General features: G+C 41.5%; 2 protein-coding genes across 25 annotated transcripts in view; one reads left to right on the top strand and one right to left on the bottom strand.

Moving 5' to 3' along the window:
- BASP1 (brain abundant membrane attached signal protein 1) overlaps positions 1-22,587 on the top strand; it is a 1,209,505-nt gene that overhangs the window by 688,346 nt on the left and 498,572 nt on the right. Inside the window, exon 1 of one of the 24 annotated variants that reach the window (XM_050794729.1) lies at positions 21,432-21,435. The exons of the other annotated variants lie outside the window; for them this stretch is intronic. The gene's annotated coding sequence lies outside the window, so the exon portion shown is untranslated. Of the gene's footprint in view, positions 1-21,431; positions 21,436-22,587 lie in introns of those variants that run through there. 24 annotated transcript variants of the gene reach the window in all.
- MYO10 (myosin X) overlaps positions 1-22,587 on the bottom strand; it is a 275,069-nt gene that overhangs the window by 88,515 nt on the left and 163,967 nt on the right. The window contains exons 10-19 of the mRNA XM_050794761.1: positions 16,014-16,143; positions 13,199-13,317; positions 11,322-11,468; positions 10,734-10,834; positions 10,556-10,622; positions 9,594-9,686; positions 9,094-9,162; positions 8,516-8,598; positions 4,945-5,053; positions 1,481-1,561 (exon numbers count right to left, since the gene is read on the bottom strand). Coding sequence (XP_050650718.1) covers positions 1,481-1,561; positions 4,945-5,053; positions 8,516-8,598; positions 9,094-9,162; positions 9,594-9,686; positions 10,556-10,622; positions 10,734-10,834; positions 11,322-11,468; positions 13,199-13,317; positions 16,014-16,143 — 999 coding nt within the window. The remainder of the gene's footprint in view (positions 1-1,480; positions 1,562-4,944; positions 5,054-8,515; positions 8,599-9,093; positions 9,163-9,593; positions 9,687-10,555; positions 10,623-10,733; positions 10,835-11,321; positions 11,469-13,198; positions 13,318-16,013; positions 16,144-22,587) is intronic.

Raw genomic sequence — 22,587 nt, 5'->3', positions numbered from 1 at the left:
ACGGGTTACTTTTTAAACTACCAGAACCATCCACGTAAAGTCAGCACAGATCTTCTACAGAAAACCACTTTGTCACTTCAGATCACACAAACACCAAATTCTCACCATCATACCTCCCAGTAAGGTAACAAAATGAACAGGTTACTTTCTCTTAAAGAGATGTCCGATTTTGCCTCTCTAGAAGACAGGTAATACAACATTGTGGTTCTTTTTATTCTTTTTTTTTTTTTTTTGAAACAGAGTCTGGCTCTGTCTCCCAGGCTGGAGTGCAGCAGCGGATCTTGGCTCACTGCAACCTCCACCTCCTGGGTTCAAGTGATTCTTGTGCCTCAGCCTCCTGAGTAGCTGGGATTACAGGTGTGTGCCACCATGCCTAGCTAATTTTTGTATTTTTAGTACAGATAGGGTTTCACCATGTTGGCCAGGCTGGTCTCCAACTCCTGATCTCATGTGATCTGCCCCCCTCGACCTCCCAAAGTGCTGGGATTACAGGCGTGAGCCACTGCGCCTAGCTACTGCGGTTCTTATAAGCATACATCTTTAAGCTATAAATCAGGAATTCATGTAATATTAAGCCAAGGCAATTGGTTGACAATATAAAAAATAAGATCCAGCATCAGTCGAGTTACCAGAATATAATCTCACGGGAAACAGTTCAGATCAGACTTTTCACCTTAAACCTTATGGGGATGGCATCTAGTTCTTTAACATTAGGAGTTCTTAAAATTACAATTTTGTAGGTGTTTTCTCAAGTAAGCATTCCTAAGAGGCTGTTTGCTGAATCAAAGTAATTTAAATGTATTAACAATACTTTAAGACAAGCTACCTAATTAGCGGTGGATTTGGCAACTGCATATATGTAACACTATAGTTTCTTTGTTTAGGTAGCTTTTCCTTTTTAAACTCACATTCTTTCTAATTGGATTATGAAATTAAAAAGTTAAAATCAAAGAGACAAGACATTAATACTTATGACAACCTTTAGAGTATCTTCTAATTAGTTATAATCAACTATTTAAAGTACTTAAAATCTAGCATTACTACTTAATGCCTCTTCATCATGTTTAAAATAACAATAAAGCAAAAAAGGAAAGAAAGAAAGACAAACAAAAACTTAAAAAAATCTGCCACCACACATCAAATATTTCCTCTAAAAAGGTGTGTTACACTCTGGAACTTTTCCCAAGAATTTTAAACCAAATGCTAAAAAAAAAAAAAAAAAAAAAAAGAAGTAAAGGCTTCACAATGTTTCCTTTTAAAACAGATGTCCCTAAAGCTTAATAACATCACTCAAAAGCAGACTAACAGGCCCAAGGGACAAAGGGCACTTTTTCATTTAATGTCAAGTTATAATAATGTCATATCCATTTCCAACCATTTACAATGAAAGGACTTTGGAGAAACCAAATCTGTGAGTAACCACCCCAGGAGGCTGTGTCCCTCGAGACAGATCCCAGCCTAGGACTGACATCAATCTTACCTTCTGCATGTTTGGCTTGATACAGCGAACAAAGAAAGGATTAGAGGAGCTTAGCGTTGCCATTAAGGAATGCAGTGAGTCCTATTAGAAAGAAAAAGTATATGCTGATTTAGTCTCTTATTATGTCATTCTTTAAATTTCTCAGTACTCTAGGCACTTAGAAACAAGAATTTTAAAAACACAATATAAATCATAGGAGTAATAACTGAGAGGTTTTCATTTTTTAATTGTCATTCTAATATAAAGATATTGAGTCAATGTATTAATTGAAATTATTCGATAACACACCAAACTCATTTATCACTTCCTTTGAAATGGTACAATTTTAATAAACCATTCTGTCAACAAACAAAAATCATCCTAGGATATTTCAATGTTTAGTACAGAAAAACTGAGAAATAGCCACTCTTCCACTGTCATTATTCTTCCCAATTCATTAGTCCCATCAAAATGACAGTCTATGCCAGCACTTCACTGGCCTCTGAGCCACAGTCTCTCACTCTTACCTTCAAATCACCAGACTTACAGACTCCAGATCAATCTTTAATACTTTCTTTTCCAACTGTTTTTTTGTTTTGTTTTGTTTTTTCAGAGTTTTTAACACTTACCAAAGCAGACAGAAGCATACAATGAGTTCTCATTACCAGCTTCAGCTCAGGGCTAATCTCATTTCACCTGATCCATACATACTATACCCACCCCTGTGGAAAAGCAAATCCCAGACATGATATGATTTCATCCATCAGCATTTCAGCATGTAGGATTAAAGGCTAAACACTTTAAAGCACTGTGTAACCACAGTATCATCACACCTGAAGAGATTTGACATTAATTCCTTAAACTAACATTAAAATGTGCAGTGGTCTCACATTTCATATTAAAATGCTCAACTGTTTCAAATTTTATGATTTTTAAAAATTTTATTTATTTTATTGAAACAGGGTCTCACTCTGTCACCCAGGCTGCAGTGCAGTGGCACGATCACAGCTCACTGCAGCTTCAACCTCCCAGACTCAAGCGATCCTCCTACCTCAGACTCCGGAGTAGCTAGGACTACAAGGGCATGCCACCATGCCCGACTAACTTTTTAATTTTTTTGTAGAGATGAGGCCTTGCTACGTTGCCCAGGCTGGTCTCGAACTGCGCGACTCAAGCAATCTTTCCATCTAAGCCTCCTAAAGTGCTGGGATTACAGGCATGTGTCACCGTGGCCAGCCCATACATTTTAAAAGGTTTGTTCTTTTGCATCAAAATGCAAATATGGTCCATTCATTGTAGTTGGTTGATGCATCTTTTAAGTCTCTTTTAATCCACTGGCTTTCCCTCCAACTCTCTTTTTTCTTCTCGTAACCTTGTTGAAGAAAACTGAACTGTCTAAACACTACATGGATTACTCACTTTTCCAGAAAACTTTTAAATTTCTCCCAGGACAAAACATCCTGACATTCACAGCCCTTCATATTCTGATACCAACTTAAATTCTCACGAGGTGTCCCGTCCAGCTGGTATTCTATTATCTGTTGACAGTCCCCAGAGACAGGACTTGCATCTCTGTGCCTGGGCTCTTCTCCTGCCTTCACCTGCACCTTGAAAACTCACCCACCCTTTTCCATTTCCTTCATTGCTAGTCCAGTTTAAAGTCTCAAACATTTCAAAAACTTTCCAAGGCTGGGTGCAGTGGCTCACATGTGTAATTCCAGCACTTTGGGAGGCTAAGGCAGAAGGATCGCTGGAGGCCAGATTTTCGAGATCAGCCTGGGCAACATAGTAAGACCCCATCTCAGTAAAACATCTAACAAATTAGCCAGGTATAAAATATTAGCCAGGCATGGTGGCGTGTGCCTCTAGTCCCAGCTGCTTGGGAGGCTGAGGCAGAAGAATCGCCTGAATCTGGGCGGTAGAGGTTGCAGTGAGCCAAGATCGTGCCATTGCATTCCAGCCTGGGTGACAGAATGAGACTCCATCTTAAAAAGAAAAAAAAAAAAAAGGGCCAGGTGCGGTGGCTCACGCCTGTAATCCCAGCACTTTGGGGGGCCGAGGCAGGCGGATCACGAGGTCAGGAGATGGAGACCATCCTGGCTAACACGGTGAAACCCCGTCTCTACTAAAAATGCAAAAAATTAGCCAGGCGTGGCGGCAGGCGCCTGTAGTCCCAGCTACTTGGGAGGCAGAGGCAGGAGAATGGCGTGGACCCGGGAGGCGGAGCTTGCAGTTAGCCGAGATGGCACCACTGCACTCCAGCCTGGGTGGCCAAGCGAGACTTTCTCAAAAAAAAAAAAAAAAAAAGCCAGGTGTAGTGGCTTACAGCTGTAGTGCCAGCTACTCAGGACGCTGAGCGGGGAGAATCACTTGAGCCTGGGAGTTTGAGGCTGCAGTGAGGCGCGATTATACCACTGCACTCCAGTCTGGATGACAGAACAAGACCCTGACACACACACACACACACACACACACACACAGACACACACAGACACACACACACACACACACATACACACACACACGAAAAAAAAAAAGCTTTCCCAGAAGTCCTGGCAAAACTGGCCTTCTAGAAAAAGAAAAATGAACACCTCTGCTGGAAGATTAAGAGCCTAGAACAAGGTAACTGACATCAATCTTATCTAACCAGGGGAAAAAATATCCACATATGAGAAGAAATATATCCCATTTCCACATGAGCCTCTACATACAAATCAGAGTGCTCCCAAATGGCCTTAAGAAGGTACCTATTTCAAAAGCTTAGAAGAAGTAGCCATTTATTTTCTAAAAAAGGATCTACATGTTTTTATCTGACTCAGAGAAAAAGTCTATTTTATTTCCTTTTTCTTTTTTTTAGACAGAGTCTAGGTCTTACTCTGTCACCCAGGCTGGAGTGCAGTGGTGCAATCACAGTTCGCTGCAACCTTGATCTCCCAGGCTCAGGCAATCCTCCCACCTCAGCCTCCTGAGTAGCTGGGACCACAGGCATGCGCCACCGTGCCCACATAATTTTTGTATTTTTTGTAGAGACAGGATTTCACCATGTTGCCCCGGCTGGTTTTGAACCCCTGAGCTCAGGTGATCTGCCCATCTCGGCCTCCCAAAGTGCCAAGATTACAGGCGTGAGTCAAAACTCTATTTTATTTCTAAAGCACTATCTGGTTTAAAAGCATGATATAAAAGGAAACAAAATTAAATATTCTCATAGACCTCACATACACCCAAATCCTCTTTTCAATTCTTTTTTTTTCTTTATTATTATTATACTTTAAGTTCTAGGGTACATGTGCATAACGTATAGGTTTGTTACATATGTATACTTGTGCCATGTTGGCATGCTGCACCCATCAACTCGTCAGCACCCATCAACTCGTCATTTACATCAGGTATAACTCCCAATGCAATCCCTCCCCCCTCCCCCTCTCTTTTCAATTCTTAAAAGCACAGTGACGATGGATTCCTCTAAGCCAGCAGTGAAAACGAACCTTGAACTGGGAGCTGACTGTAGGCCGCCGATGTTTGCTTCCATATTTCAAGGTATCCTGGTTGTTGCGGCTTGAAACATGTTCAAAAAGATCGTAGATAAAGTCAAATCTGTGTGAGGCAAGAGCAGGATGACAGTGAGGCGCACACACCCATTATTAGGTGCAAGATGACTGTAATTAATGGTGCCCTTTCCCAATGATAATTTAAAGTAATACACCCTAGGCCTGGAAGAACTAAGACAGCTTCTGAAGATTTCAAACCAACCCCTGTCAAAGAGCTTTAGGCACTGAAAACACATGGCAGTGTCAGAGATGAGAGTCTGGCAGAGAAGGGGACTGGCATGACAGTGACAGAGGGTGGAATCCCACTTAGGAGCTCTGTGCTTTCTGGAATGCCATGGAAGCCTCTGTAGCCTCGGTCTCCTCACCTGCAAAAGTGAGATATTTGTTTTGCCCGTCTTGCAGTGTTGCAAAGATTGAAGCAGTTAACGGATGGAAAGGTGCCCCTGGGGAACACTAATTACAGGGTGAGGCAAGCAATGGTTCAAATCCTGTCTCCCCCACTTCCTAGCTGTGTTGGTTGGGCAAGATGTTTCATCTCTCTCTTAGCCTCAATTTTTTCATCTGGAAAATGGAAGTAATTTTTGAATTTTTCCCCTAATGCCAGGGTGAGAATGAAAGGGGGAACATGTATGTAAAAGGTAGAAAGCATGGTACCTGGGATATCATATATGTTGATGTTAGTTATTATCAAAAAGTTCTGTAAAATCCATTGCTACTATTAACAAGGTAAAAGTGAAAAGCTTCCCAATAATTTTTTTTTTTTAGACAGAATTTCGCTTTTTCACCCAGGCTGGGGTGCAGTGGTGCGATCTCAGCTCTGCAACCTCTGCCTCCCGGGTTCCAGCGATTCTCCTATTTCAGCCTTCTGAGTAGCTGGGATTCCAGGCGCCTGTCATCACGCCTGGCTAATTTTTTTATTTTGTAGTAGAAGACGGGGTTTCACCATGTTGGCCAGGCTGGTCTTGAAACTCCTGACCTCAGGTGATCCACCCGCCTTGGCCTCCCAAAGTGCTAGGATTATAGGCGTGAGCCACCACACCCAACCTTCAAGAATTTTTTAATCTTCCTGGCATGGAAGGTATCATGGGCTACGGAGCTGGCGGGGTTAGTGGCTTCACTGTCGCCAAGACAGTCAGGGAAGACTTCTGAGCATCTGTCTCCCCAAAAGCGGCAATATTAGACCTTTCCCTGGTCGCTTCTTGCTTCGCCCCAACCTTTTTCATTTTTGTTCTTGGGTTCTCTTTAATGCTTACTCTTTGAAGTTCTCTAACTGTGCTTTGAGGTCTTTGGAGAAAAGCTTTGGTTCCATTAATATGTCACAGATGTCAAAGGTGAAAGCGAGTGAAGCAAGCGAACAGGCCCAGCTCCTTGGTTTGTGAAGGGAAACCTGGGGTCGAGACAGGAAGTTCTTTACCCCTCAGAAAACTGCTTCATGCTAGCACAGAGGCAGCTGGTGAAACCCCACCTCGCTGGTCTCCAGGCCTGCAATCTTTTCACCTCGACAAACTGCCTCTACTTAACATCAATACAGGGCTTTTATTTAAACGTATTGCATTAAATCGCATTAAACTAAGAAACTGCTTTGACAGCATGCTATGGTGTTTTTTAAACACCCATCATTTTTACAGGTGTAAAAACTCACCTAAAAATAAAATAGCTAACAATGTTGTAAATAGCGATTCCTCACACAGAAGAGTTAAAATAAGTTTGAAGATCAAATGTTTCAAATTCTGGGTTTCCAGGCTGATACTACCTTATATGGGCTCCCTTTGTCCCAATTCATTTCTATCTAAGTGACAGGTGGCCATCTAGTATTTACATTTCAAAAAGTAGTACAGCTTTTAAACTTTTTTGCTACTTTCCTTCCTTAGATATTAAAAATGTGTTTTTGTTACAGATTCCCATCAGATCCAACACAGGTGCTGAAAGCTTTCAGGTGACGGTTTTTTCCCTAAACTCTTTCTCTCTTACAAAGCCTCCTAAAAATAAGACACTTCCGCCAGGCGTGGTGGCTCATGCCTGTAATCCCAGCACTTTGGGAGTCTGAGGCAGGTGGATCACGAGGTCAGGAGATCGAGACCATCCTGGCTAACATGGTGAAACCCCGTCTCTACTAAAAATACAAAAAAATTAGCCGGGCGTGGAGGCGGGCGCCTGTAGTCCCAGCTACTCAGAAGGCTGAGGCAGGAGAATGGCGTGAATCTGGGAGGCGGAGCTTGCAGTGAGCTGAGATTGCGCCACTGCACTCCAGCCTGGGCCACAAAGCAGACTCCATCTCAAAAAAAAAAAAAAAACAAAAACAAAATAGGACACTTCCTGGTCTAAAATATACAAATAGCTAAACTAATCACTGAAAGTTTCTGTGTGTTTTCTTTATTGATTTAATGGTGAAAATTTATAATTCATGAATGAATAAATGAATATGTAATAAATTTATATTTATAGCTGAATTAAGGCATATTTTACTAACTAGAGACACAGGAGTCCATAAACCAAGGCTGAAATCAACCACACAGCTCTAAGCTCCCCATGAAGAAAGCAGGTCACACTGCTTAAGATCTTAGGCTCTCAAGCCAACCAGACCAGATCAAAACTGGAATTGATGGCTCACTGGTTACCAGTTGAGAGGTCTTGGGGAAGTCACTTAACAGCTTTAACTGCTCCAAGCCTCAGTTTCCTCATCTGCATAAAAGAGGATTAATAACAGTACATTACTTATGCCTCTGAGGTTGGTTTATTTCAGTACCTCACTAAACGGCAGTCATTGCTTGTATTATTATTTTTTTTTTTTTTTTTGAGACGGAGTCCCAGGTTCATGCCATTCTCCTGCCTCAGCCTCCTGAGTAGCTGGGACTGCAGGCGCCTGCCACTATGCCCAGCTAATTTTTTGTATTTTTAGTAGAGACGGGGTTTCACCATGTTAGCCAGGATGGTCTCGATCTCCTGACCTTGTGATCCGTCTGCCTCGGCCTCCCAAAGTGCTGCAATATTACAGGCATGAGCCACTGCACCAATCCTGCCTGTATTATTATTATTAATTTTTTTTTTTTGAGACAGAGTTTCACCCTTGTCACCCAGGCTGGACTGCAACGGCACAATCTTGGGTCACTGCAACCTCCACCTCCCACGTTAAAGCAATTCTCCTGTTTCAGCCTCCCAAGTAGCTGGGATTACAGGTGCCTGCCACCATGCTTGACTAATTTTTGTGTTTTCAGTAGAGATGGGGTTTCTCTATGTTAGCCAGGCTGGTCTCAAACTCCTGACCTCAGATGATTTGCCCACCTTGACATCCCAAAGTACTAGGATTACAGGCGTGAGCCACCGTGCCCGACCTTGCTTGTATTATTATGTTATACTTTTGAGTTATTTCGTTGATGAAATATTACCTGGGGAAAACAATATTAAGTTTCTTACATAACAGCAATTTGTTCTATATTTGTGAATTAAAAGCATTTACACAAATATTCATTTACTTGCTAAGGACTTCTCAGGGAGAAGACTGACATACCGGCTTTCTCTTAGCAAATTGAGAAGGTCATCTCGAAATGTATCTCTGTTCTTCTCCAAGATACCTCGGACATCATATTGCACCTAGTTTTAAGAAATAAGAGGGGAGAAAACTATTGAAAGAATAGTTTCAGGTCATAAGCAACCTCCCTGAAAGATCCACAAAAAGAAATCATTCCAATAAATGTATTTATTTAGTTTTTAAGAGACAGGGTCTTGCTCTATTTCCCAGGCTGAAGTGCAGTGACGTGATCATGGCTCATGCAGCCTCTAATTCCTATGCCCAAGCAATCCTCCCACCTCGGCCTCCAGAACAGCTAGGACAACAGATGTGTCACCATGCCAGGCTAACTTTTTATAAAATATCTTGTAGATATTTTTTATATCTACGGTGCCCAGACTGGTCTCAAACTCCAGTCCTCAAGTGACCCTCCTGACTCAGCCTCCCAAAGTACTGGGACTATAGGCTCACGTGAGCCACCATACCAAGCCCAATAAATTCACAATTGGTTCTGAAACTACTGTTTTCTCTGACTATCAAACAGGTGAATATCAATAGGTATCTTAATAAAAAGTTACCTCTCCAGCATAGTGCTTCACTCCAAAATTGTTAACCGCAACTCTGGGCTTCACATAAAAGTGGTTATTCTAAAAAAAAAAAAAAAAAATAGAAATAAAAATACACTGCCTTATTTCACTCACTGATTTCCCTTGACTTCCAGAGAACACTAAATACAACAGACAGTGAAAATCTTTCCAAACTTGCCATGGATCTGCGTTTCAGGACACGGCATATGGTGCACTTTATAAAAACCATGTTAACTCTCAACTGTGTCATTGTAATAGATTAACAATTTTATGTTCTCTAAATAAGCTTGGGCATTCTGACAAGTAGCCCCAAATCTAACCCTTTTGCTTATTTCAATTTAGTTCTGGTAACAGGAGAACATCTTTGGTTTGAGAATAAAAGTTCAATGTGGGAAGCACAGTTGGGCCAGTGGACTGACATGTTTGGTTCGTAACCCCAACCCACAGATGTGCTACTTCGATGTGATTAAGAATTGCAGGTTTCTACATACAGCATGCTGACTGTGTAGCTTCTCCAGTAAGGTGCTGTCTGTGGCTTGAGGAAAATGGCTTTCTTCATTGATAAGGGCTAGGAGGCCAAGTTTCTAGAAGAAAGAAGAAAAAGAAGAAATGAATTAAAAGTTGAATGTGGCTGGGTGCGTGGTAGCTCATGTCTGTAATCCCAGCCCTTTGGGAGGCCAAGACAGGCAGATCACTTGAGGTCAGGAGTTTAAGACCAGCCTGGCCAACACAGTGAAACCCTGTTTCTACTAAAAATACAAAAAAATTAACTGGGTATGGTAGGCACACCTATAATCCCAGCTACTGGGGAGGCTGAGGCAGGAGAATCACTTGAACCTGGGAGACAGAGGTTGCAGAGAGCCAAGATTGTGCCACTGTACTCCAGGCTGGGCGACAGAGTGAAACTCCGTCTCAGAAAGAAAAAAAAAAGAAAAAAAGTTGAATGTGTGCATCCCAAACTATTTTGAGAGCTCTTCTCTACTCTTTATCAAATGAGTGGTTAAAAGAAAAGGCATGGTAATTTCTTGATTGGAAAATCCATAATGATACACTATAGAGAAAACCAATTAAGTTCTATGTAAATCTTAAAAAAAAAAATTGAACCCATTGCAATTCTGTGGATAAAACTTCTACTCCTGTGGATAAAACTTTTACAACTGGCAAATCTATATTGGTACTGGCAAGGTTTTGCTTCTGCCTTAAAATCTAAGGGAAGCCAGTTCACACACTGCTGATTCTAAAATACTGAGTTCAATGAGACAATAGGTTTGAAGCGGCCAAGTATTTAAATTCAACCTTGCATATTTACATTTAGGTTTCCAAACAGTCCATTGTGTTCTAAACATTCACATCTTTGATGTGCATGTTCGTGCACGTTATTTTGTTCCCATAAATATGAATCAGACCAGCTGGACCCCCTTGGGACTGCAACCAGTCTTCAAAAATACATTACCTTCTCAATCAAGTCCAGGCATTCTCCATTGTCTATCCAGTCAATATCTTCCCACACTAATCCTTCCCTGTAGGAAGATTTTAAATAGCCAAGTTAAATGAAAACTTAGCTTCAAAACTATCTCATCTAGTTGCTGCTTTAAAAAAAAAAATGGAAATGGAATTCTATGAGTGCTTACCGGCTATATTCTAGTTGTTCTAAAGAAAAAATATGCTTGTTGAAGTATTCCTGAAGTTTCTCATTTGCATAGTTTATATTGAACTGTTCAAAGTGATTAACCTAAGAGGGAAAAGCATTCAATAAGTATCTTTAGCGCACTCACGATTACATGGAAAGGTGAAGAAAAGACAAACCAAAGATCTGCAGAGAAAAATATCAGTGCTTGTTGCCTGGCACGGTGGCTCACGCCTATAATCCTAGCACTTTGGGAGGCCGAGGTAGGCAGATCACCTGAGGTCGGCAGTCAGAGACCAGCCTGACCAACATGGTACAACCCCATCTCTACCGAAAATACAAAAAAACTAGCGGCCCGTGGTGATAGGCACCTGTAATCTCAGCTACTTGGGAGGCTGAGATGGGAGAATCACTTGAACCAGGAGGTGGAAGTTGCAGTGAGCTGAGATCACACCACTGCACCCCAGCCTGGGAGACAGAGTGAGACTCCTCCGGAAAAAAAACAAAAGAGAGTTTGCTTACAGAGATTTGCTCAACAGCAGCTAATCATGGACAGAAGAGAAGTCATGTGCTGCACTGTTAGTAAGTCTACCTCAAAGTTTTCAAATCCAAAGATGTCAAGGATGCCAATAGACTTGAAGTCCTCTTTGCCTTTGATCCTGCTGTTGATCTTTTTGATCACCCACTCAAAGCAGCACGCATACAGAGCCATGGCCAGGGAGTCCCTGCTGTCTACTGCCTGTGGGGAGAGGAAGCGGCACAGACTCAGCTGACCCTGGCACCCAGATAGGCAAGGCCATCCCCGCCCCACTCGAGAGACACACACAAGACTAGCATAGCATCTGGCCCTCCGGTGTGAAGTCAATCGATACCATCTAGGAAAGGACAGATATCTAAAGAAACGATAAACTGGAGCTCACATATTTCCTTTCTGTTAAGATTAAATACCAGGATTCCAAACTCAACTTGCTATGCTGAATTACACAAAAGAATCTAAACCATATATACGGGTACAAATGTTAGCAGGTTTAAAACAATAATTAAGATGTGAGCTCTTTTTTAAAATTTTCTGATTTTCTATTATACTTTGTATTTACAAAGTTTTTCTTCATAATATGGTCAGCATTTTTATTTATCCAATTAAAAACATATTAGAAGAGTGTGATGGTTAATACTGAGTGTCAACTTGATTGCAGGATACAAAGTATTAATCCTGGGTGTGTCTGTGTGGGTGACATCTGAGTCAGTGGGTTAAGGGAAGCCAATCCACCCTTAATCTGGTGGGCAAAATCTAATCAGCTTCCAGTGAAAATAAAGCAGGCAGAAAAATGTGAAAAGGTGAGATTGGCCCAGCCTCCCAGCCTACATCTTTCTCCCGTGCTGGACACTTCCTGCCCTAGAACATCAGACTCCAAGTTCTGCAATTCTGGGACTCAGACTGGCTCTCCTTGCTCCTCAGCTTGCAGAGGGCCTATTGTGGGACCTTCTGATCGTGTAAGTTAATACTTAATAAACTCCCCTTTCTACCTATCTATCTATCTATCAATCAATCAATCAATCAATCATATTGATTCTGTCCCTCTAAGAGAACCCTAATACAAAGAGCTAGCACATATACATTTGCTCAAGGCAGCAGCAGAGGCAAAAATAAATAAAACATATTATTATATTGTCTTCATTATAATACATTATTGTTATTGTTGTAGGTAATTTTTTTTTTTTTTTTTTTTTTTGAGACGGAGTCTTGCTCTGTCACCTAGGCTGGAGTGCAGTGGCCGGATCTCAGCTCACTGCAAGCTCCTCCTCTCGGGTTCACGCCATTCTCCTGCCTCAGCCTCCCGAGTAGCTGGGACTACAGGCACCCGCCACTTCGCCCAGCTAGTTTTTTGTATTTTTTAGTAGAGACGGGGTTTCACCGTATTAGCCAGGATGGTCTCGATCTCCTGACCTCATGATCCGCCCGTCTCGGCCTCCCAAAGTGCTGGGATTACAGGCTTGAGCCACCGCGCCCGGCCTGTTGTAGGTAATGTTTATTTAGTGCTTACTCCATACCAGACATTAAATGCTCAGCATATATTTGTTGTTTTTAGTCTTACAAAAATCCTATGAATTAGGTATAATTATCCTTGTCTTATAGCGGAGGAAACTGAGGCATAGTGACTAAATTTCCCAAGAGCAGACAGTAGCAAGTGGGTCAAGTTCAGTCAGGCAATCTGCATTCGACCCATCCTGTTAAACAATAATCAGATGTTGTTTTACACAATTAGACAGCAATTCAATAGCTTTGTCTATTCCCAATCCTCGGGTATCTTCTTTATTTTGATCATGAACCAAAGTCATTTGAACAGTTATTAATACATTATAGTTACAATATAACTGTTATTATAGTTACATATTTGAATCAAACCTATGGATCTGAAAACCCAGGAGTGTGTAATAAGGCAGGATTGGATGGCAAAGCGCGTGTACCTGTTGAACATTGAGAGGCGTGAGGATCTCTTCTCCCCTGAGGAACATTGATCTCTGGGTCAGAGCATCTGTGAGCTGTGTTGGGTCCAGCCCAAGTAACTCTGCAGATCTGCCCAAAGCTGCAAACAGAGAATAAGACAAAGGTGAATGAACCGATCGCCCCTGAGAAGCTAACCCAGGCTGAGCGATACCTTAACGCAGAGAACGCTCCTGAATCCCTCAGGCAGAGTTTAGAGACTGCATGTTATTGCTAAATTATTCACTCCCTTAGTGAATCCTAGGTTAGTAGCATAGAGCCTCGTGCTTGGATGAAGTGTGGTCTGGGAATCCCATGGGTGTCCCCAAGATCCTGTCAGAGGTTTGCAACTACTTCCTTTTTTTTTGAGATGGAGTCTCACTCTATAGCCCAGGCTGGAGTACGGTGGCACGATCTCGGCTCACTGCAACCTCTGCATCCTGGGTTCAAATGATTCTCCTGTCTCAGCCTCCTGAGTATTTTCAGTAGAGACAGGGTTTCACCATGTTGGCTAGACTGGTCTTGAACTCCTGACCTCAAGTGATCCGCCTGCCTTAGCCTCCATGCCCGGCCTACTACTTTCATTAATAACGGTAAAATGTTATCAGCTCTTTTCACTCTAATTCTCTCCCCAGTATACAGAAGAGTATTCCAAAGGCTACACAACATGAGGTATCTCAACCAATTAAATGCAGATATGACAACCAGACTGTCTTTTTTTTTTTTTTTTTTTTTTTTTTTGAGATAGAGTCTTGCTTTGTCTCCCAGGCTGGAGTGGAGTGGCGTGATCTCAGCTCACCGCAACCTCCGCCTCCTGGGTTCAAGCGATTCTCTTGCCTCAGCCTCCTGAGTAGCTGAGATTATAGGCACCTGCCACAACGCCTGGCTAATTTTCATATTTTTAGTGGAGATGGTTTTTGTTTGTTTGCTTGTTTGAGATAGAGTCTTGCTTTGTCTCCCATGCTGGAGTGGAGTGGTGTGATCTCGGCTCACTGCAACCTCCGCCTCCTGGGTTCAAGCGATTCTCTTGCCTCAGCCTCCCGAGTAGCTAGGATTACAGGTGCCCACCACCATGCTTGGCTAATTTTTGTATTTTTAGTAGAGATGGGTTTCACCCTGTCGGCCTGGCTGGTCTCAAACTCCTGACCTTAGATGATCCACCTACCTCGGCCTCCCAAAGTTTTGGGATTACAGGCGTGAGCCACTGTGCCCAGCCCCCAACTGTCTTTCAATATGTCAGACATAAAAGAAATTTGCAAAAAGATAAGATAATGTGACTATCTTTACTGTTTTCTGATTTGGAAAAGTCTTTTAAATAAAAATAGAATATTTTAGTATACAATGGGTTTATTATTGTTCTTTTTAATTGAATAAAGAATATTTTTTAAACATCTCATTTTAACTTTTAATTAGAAGTTTTAACGTTTTTTGAGACAGAGTCTCACTTTGTCACCCAGGCTATAGTGTACTGGTGTGATCTTTGCTCACTGCAACCTCCACCTCCTGGGTTCAAGAGACTCTCATGCCTCAGTCTCCCCAAGTAGCTGGGATTACAGGCACACACCACCACGGCTGGCTAATTTTTGTATTTTTAGTAGAGACGGGGTTTCACCATGTTGGCCAGGTTGGTCTCGAACTCCTGACCTCAAGTGATCCACCTGCCTCATCCTCCCAAATTGCTAGGATTACAGGCATGAGCCACTGTGCCCAGCCAAAAAGTTTTAACTTTTAATGTGGTCAACATCAACAGATACAACCCACATAAACAAAAGCTCTCTGGGGTTCTATGATTTTTGAGAATATTAAGAGGTACTGGGTGGAACCAGACACTTGAGAATTACTGGCCTACAGTACTGGTCTCCTCTAGAACCACTTTGAACTTGAACTCATCTAATTTCCAGCTTCCATGACCTCATCTATTGCTTCCATCAGAAAAGTTTTAAAAAGTAATACATAAATCACTCAAGCAAAATGACAACTGACATAGCTATATGTTAACTCATTTTATCTTGACAGCAAATCTCTGAGACACTGTACAGGTGAGAAGTCACGAGTGTTCAGGGGATAAATAACACAGGAAACAGCATGAAGCAGGGAAGGGCTATGAACCCAGCATCCTGGCTTGCAAAACAAAGGGTCTTAACCATTCTACCACACTGGCACTCAACACGACGATGCCACCTGACTCTCAACACTTTCCTATATTGATTCCTGGTTGCTCATATTTCCACATATTTGACTCGTCTTCCTTCTTTTTAAATAGAGAACACGGCCACTATCCCAATTGACTAGTAACTTTTCATACACTCTGAGCCTTTCTTAACCGACACTTCATATCTGATAAAATTAACGTTCTGTAGCTCTCTATTCAAGGAGTCAGAACATTTTCTCTCTCTTTTTTTTTTTTTTTTTTTTTAGAGACAAGATCTCACTCTGTCGCCCAGACTGGAGTGCAGAGGCATCATCTCAGCTCACTGCAGCTTCAACCTGCAGAGTCTCAGGTGATCCTCCCACCTCAGCCTCCCAAGCAGCTGGGACTACAGGGGTGCAGCATCATGCCTGGCTAATTTTTGTATTTTTGGTAGAGATGGGGTTTAGCCACATTGCCCCAGACTGGTCTCGATTTCCTGGGCTCAAGCAATCTGCCCGCCTCCACCTCGCAAAGTGCTGGGGTTACAGGCAAAAGCCACCGCAGCTGGCCAGAATTTTCTCTCTAAAAGGCTAGACAGTCAGTAATTTAGGTTTAAGTTTCCTATGGGGAACAAAGGGAGAGAGGAGGGCAGGCAGGCATAATCTTACCTGTTTTGAAGGAAACCTGCGCCCCACCAGCAGTGATAAATTCTATGTTCCCAAGATGCAGTATACCAGCAAGCAGCCTGGACACTTCCCGAACTTCCTCCTTGCTGAACTGCATCACGTCCATTGCCGTCTAGAAGAAAATAAATGTATTTAGTTTTACGTTGTTTTTCCCACTGAAGAAAATGTAGAATACCCCTGATGATATAAAATTACTATGTGTTATTGAAAAGGCAGGGAAAAAAAATAGATGCATAACCACTCACTTGTTTTTTTGTTTTGAGACAGAGTCTTGCTCTGTCACCCAGGCTGGAGTGCAGGGGCACAATCTCGGCTCACTGCAACCTCCACCTTCCAGGTTCGAGTGATTCTCGTGCCTCAGCCTCCAGAGTAGCTGGGATTACAGGTGTGTGCCACCATGCCTAGCTAGTTTTTGTTTTTGTTTTTTTTTTTTGCATTTTTAGTAGAGACTGGGTTTCACCACATTGGTCAGGCTGGTCTCGGACTCCTGATTTCAAGTGATCCACTCACCTTCGCTTCCCAAAGTTCTGGGATTACAGGCGGGAGCCACCACACCCGGCCCATAATAACTCACTTTTAAAACGATGAGGACTTTACATAGTACACATAAAAGGAGGAAGATAACTATAGTATGTTCAGAGATAATCAATGAAATAAACATAGTGTCTGCCTTACATACAAGTCTTCTATATATGCTACAAAAGAATTACTTCAGGCAGTCAGAGTCATGACAATAATAAAGAAATAGTTTTTTGTACAGTTATCAGAGTGGATGAAAATTCTGTTATTTTCTTTAGATGTAAAAATGTGGAGAGGGAGTACTTGGAGAGGGGGTGTTTTTCTGTTTTTTGTTTTTTTTTTTTTGTAGAGATGGGGGTCTCACTATGTTGGCCAGGCTGGTCTCGAACTCCTGGCCTCAAGCAATCCTCCCACCTTGGCCTTCCAAAGTGCTGGGTTTACAGGCGTGAGCCACCATGCCAAGCCAAGAATTTTAAAAAATTAGCCAGGTGTGTTGGTGCATACCTGCAGTCCCAGCTCGTGGCTTGGCTGAGGCAGGAGTATTGCATGAACCCAAGAGGTCAAGGTTACAGTGAGCTATGACCGCATGTGTACTCCAGCCTGGGAGCCTGGGTAACAAAGTTAAGACTCTGTCTCTTAAAAAAAAAAAAAAAATTAAATAAATGCTGATGGAAAATCTAAACAGATGTGGACTTGTCTTCCTTAGGCACTCATCATGTCTCTATTTTTAATTTCTCCAAAGGATTTTGTATGATCTTATCTTGGCCTGAGGATACTAAGTGGAAGTTAACATGATGCTGCTCGGGGAAAAATAAAAATAAACCAGCACTTACAGGAATCTGTGACAACAACAAGTATCTAAACAACTGAAGCCACGGGTTTTCTGAATCATATCTAAGATTTGCTAATTTTCTATTGTGACCGAGGAGCTGTATTCTTGTGACCAAAAAAAGCCATTAAAAAGGAAAAGAAAACCAGACACACATACACACCAACCGGGGGGCAGACTTGTTGGCAATATCGATGAAAATGACCTACAAAAACAACTTGGACCCACACAAGGACCATAGGAGAGTGGGAAGAAGGAAACCACGCACCACTCTGAAGCAACAGAAATTACAAAAGGAAACAACTGGAGATTTAACACTGCAAAAAGTTCAATTTCTTTTCCTTTTCTTTTTTTTTTTTTTTTTTTTTTTCAGACAGAGTTTCACTGTTTCGCCCAGCCTGGGGTGCAGTGGCATGATCTCAGCTCACCGCACCCTATGCCTCCCAGGTTCAAGCGATTCTCCTGCTTTAGCCTCCTAAGTAGCTGGGATTACAGGCATGCGCCACCACGTCTGGCTAATTTTTGTATTTTTAGTAGATACGAGGTTTCTCCATGTTGGTCAGGCTGATCTCGAACTCCCAACCTCAAGTGATCTGCCCACCTTGGCTTCCCAAAGTGCTGGGATTATAGGCGTGAACCACCACACAAGGCCAAGATTAATTTCTTTATAAAGAAAATGCAATAATGCCAGAAAAAAAAAAAAGACCAACAATGGAGAGGGAAAGAATGAAAAGATCCACTGACATATACATGAGTGACAAAAAAAGGGAGAAATGCAAATCCAGGGTACTGTTTTCCTTCCTAGAAATCGAACATGTACAAATTAAGGTAAATATGAGATCAGTTCTGTCAAATTAGCAAAAAATTTCAGAATGATAAAGATTAGTAGAAAAGAGACATTTATACAATGGTTGTTAGTACTATAAAATAGTATAATCTTTTTGGAAAACAACATGATTATCTGACAAAATTGTCCTAACTATATAATATGTATATAATATTAGAATTTTCATATCTGAGAGAAAAACCAACAACAAAGGTTCAGAGGAGAAAAATAACTTTCTCAGGGTCGCACAACCTAAATTCAAAGTCCGGCCCAACTGACTCAAATCTAGGAACTTACTATAATTATTTATTACTATTTTGATACCGGGTCTCACCCCCGTCACCTGTACTGGCGGGCAGCAGTGTGATCAAGGCTCACTGCAGCCTTGACTTCCCGGGCTCAGGTGATTCTCCCACCTCAGCCTCCTGAGTAGCTGGGACAACAGGTGCACACCAACACACCTGGCTAAATTTTTGTATTTTTAGGAGAGACAGGGTTTCGCCATGTTGCCCAAGCCTGTCTCAAACTCCTGCGCTCAAGCAATCTGCCCACCTAGGTCTCCCAAAGTGCTGGCATTACAGGCATGAGCCACTGACTGTGCCCAGCCAGGAACTTATTATTATTATTATTATCATTATTATTATTATTGACCCAACTCTGTTACTTTATAAAGACATAAAAAAGAAATCGATATAATCTCCAATAATTTCAATGCTGCAAATTTGCTTCAAGGAAAATTTCAAGAGCAGAAAAAAAAACCTTTAGAAAATATTCACTACAGTGTTACCTTAATAACACTTTCACAGAAAAATAATTCTAATTATTCTACAATTAGACAAGTTAAATATAGTAAGTTATATAAATATTGCATACTTTTTTTTTTTTGAGATGGAGTTTCACTCTTGTTGCCCTGGCTGGAGTGCAATAGTGCGATCCCGGCTCACCGCAATCTCCGCCTTCCAGGTTCAAGTGATTCTCCTGCCTCAGCCTCCCGAGTAGCTGGGATTACAGGCATGTACCACCACACCTGGCTAATTTTGTATATTTAATAGAGACAGGGTTTCTCCATGTTGGTCAGGCTGGTCTTGAACTCCTGACCTCAGGTGATCTGCCCGCCTTGGCCTCCCAAAGTGCCGGGATTACAGGTGTCAGCCACTACGCCCAGCCTATTGTATACTTTTTAAAGAAAATTATGCACATTATATAGAGAAACAGTTATATTTATGGTAGCTTTTTGTAAAAAAGCAAAAAAGCTATTTTGTACCCATATTATTTTAAAAACTCAGGCTGGGAAGAAAATTTACAAATCTGAAACTAGTTCCAATAGTTACTGTTAAGGGTTAACTGTGAGTTAACAGTGTTGGTAAGCTCATGAACATTCTATTCTATCGTGTCTTTTAATGTTGCTGGCAATAAATACGTTTACAACAAAAACTGAGACAATCAATGGGTGAATGGTTAAACAAACTACTGTCTATTCAATGGAATACCAAAAAAAGCAGTGAACAGTGATACGTGCCACATGGATGGCTGGAGGAAGCTGGATACAGGAGACTACACAGTGTGTATTTTCGTTACGTGGAACTCTAGAGAAGCTAACTGCACACTAGAGGGACTGAATTAGATCAGCAGTTTCCTAAGGCCAGGTGTGGGGGGTTGGGATTGCCTGGGAAGGGGCACAGAGAAACTTCTGAGGCAGAGGATTCCCTTTTATCTTGATCATTGTGGATAAATGGGTGTGTAAATTCAAAATTCACTGAAATGTATACTTTAAATGGATGCATTTAATTATGTGTTCATTATATCTCAATAAAGTTGATTATAAAAATTAAAATATCATAAATTACTTAAAGGTGGGAAGGCTATCATTTCATGCGTACAAACAGAAAGAAAAATAACTATTTGCCAAGTGCTTATCAATTTAAAAAAGCCTATAAGAAAATAATCATTCAAATTTAGAGATACTTATCAGTGACTTCTTCTAAAAGGTAAAAGCAAAGAAATGCGGTTAAGATACACAAAATAATTTGTTATTCTCAAGACTTTTTAAACTGTGTTAAAGACCGTATCAGATATCAGCAAAATAATTAAAATGCACCTACACTGTGCAAAAGTTAAATTTTTCCCTTTCTATGATTAAAGTTTTCTTCATATACGACAAGATATACTCATAACTAATATACAATCATTTTCTAGCCTGGCAACATAGCAAGAACCCCATTTCTTTTTTTTTTTTTTTTGAGACGGAGTGTTGCTCTGTCACCCAGGCTGTGGCACAATCTCTGCTCACTGCAAGCTCCGCCTCCCAGGTTCCCGCCATTCTCCTGCCTCAGCCTCCCGAGTGGCTGGGACTACAGGCGCCCGCTACCGCGCCCAGCTAGTTTTTTTTTTGTATTTTTAGTAGAGACGGGGTTTCACCGTGTTAGCCAGGATGGTCTCGATCTCCTGACCTCATGATCTGCCCGCCTCGGCCTCCCAAAGTGCTGGGATTACAGGCTTGAGCCACCGCGCCCGGCCAGCAAGAACCCCATTTCTAAAAGAAATTAAAAATTAGTGTGCTGGCATACAACTGTACTCCCAGCTACTTGGGAGGCTAAGGCAGGAGGATCACTTGATCCCAGGAGTTCAAGGGTGCAGTAAATCATCACACCACTGTGCTCCAACCTGGGCAACAGAGTGAGACCCTGCCTCAAAAAAAAAAAAAAAAAAAAAAAAGTGAAATAAGTAGAAAATTTCTAACTGCCAAATAAAAAATATTGACACATACCCCATAAATAAAAATGCTTGGTTAAGTTCTAAAAAAAAACACAAAGGTTGTATAAGAAGATATTTAAGCAAATGAACAAAATAAATGTGCTTACTATATAAATAAATTTGTGGACTTCTTTGCTTCCGGTCTAACTCTTAAGTGATTGGGTAAGTAGTAGAGTCGTGATAAGTGGCAACTGCATTAATCATAACATGGAATAATTTAACGTCTAAAACCAGTTCTCACCAATGCAGACATGTATGCTAAAACTCCAGCAAGAGTCTCTATTGCTTCTTACTCTCCTATTTACAATCTTTGTTAATAAGCAATCTCCACCCCTTCGACAAGAGTAGCCGCTTTATGGCTTATTATAATTAGTATTTCAACACTACGTCTCAAGACTGAAAAAACCATGGGAAATTCTCGGTATGATTCAGCACATAAAAAACAGATGCTTGTGAATGTGAGTGTGTATTGGGGGGTGGCCAATACGTGGTAGAATCCCAATTATCATGCACAAAAGGAGCTCAACTTGTCACACTGGAAACAAAAGGAGGAGTGTCACCATTGGAGAAGGCTAAGGTACCTCCGAAGAATCCCAGAAGAAGTCAACAAATGGTATGTCTGAAAGGGTGACAGGGGAGGCTATTTTGGGCACAGTAAATTACAAGTAACTCGATAATAATTTTTTTTCCCCCTGAGATAGAGTTTTGCTCCTGTTGCCCAGGCTGGAGTGCAATGGCTCGATCTCGGCTCACCACAACTTCTGCCTCCCGGGTTCAAGCGATTCTCCTGCCTCAGCCTCCGGAGTAGCTGGGATTACAGGCATGCGCCACCACACCCGGCTAATTTTGTATTGTAGGTAGAGACAGGGTTTCTCCATGTTGGAAAGGCTGGTCTTGAACTCCTGACCTCAGGTGATCCGCCTGCCTCAGCCTCCCAAAGTGCTGGGATTACAGGCGTGAGCCACCGAGCCCGGCCAGGTAACTCAACAATAATATATTACATAATGTTATGTTTTATTAAGTAATATTATGTTATTTTAAAAATACGTTATAATATAAAATTGGCTGACCATCCAAGTTTTCCAACACTGAAAGAGACGGACATTTCCAAGTTTTGCAACATTAAAGTACAAAGTCGGTTCTTTAAATTTTGATAAAATCTGACTCATGATGAATGAATTCACGCATGCATACACAAGATCACACACCATTCAAACCCCAAGGATATACCCAGGAAGGTCCATGCAGTCAGGAAACCCCAGCCCTGATCAGTGCCAGGCACACTGTAAATGTTCAGTATTTGTGGAGTAAGAGAATAAACAGATGATCACTCAGCAAAGACTCGTGTTACTTCGTAAACGTTTCATCAGCCACCATCCTGGTGGGCCAAATGCAAGCAATGAAATAAACTAGTTGTTACCACCGACTTGAAATAGCTTTTCATCCTGACCTAACACTTGAAGATGCAATTTGAAGGGCTGTATAAGAAATGCCTATGAAATTTAGCATAGGTTCATTGCCTCTGCTCCAGGAAAAACCAAGTGTCTCCTAAAACTGTTCAGAATACCTCACTGGTACTTTTTTATATTAATGTTTATTGTGACCAATGATAAATTTTAAAAATACAT

The sequence above is a fragment of the Macaca thibetana genome, chromosome 6 (genome assembly GCF_024542745.1).
Source record: "Macaca thibetana thibetana isolate TM-01 chromosome 6, ASM2454274v1, whole genome shotgun sequence".
In the NCBI taxonomy this organism is placed as follows: Eukaryota; Metazoa; Chordata; class Mammalia; order Primates; family Cercopithecidae; genus Macaca; species Macaca thibetana.
This window is presented reverse-complemented; position numbering and strand designations above follow the sequence as displayed.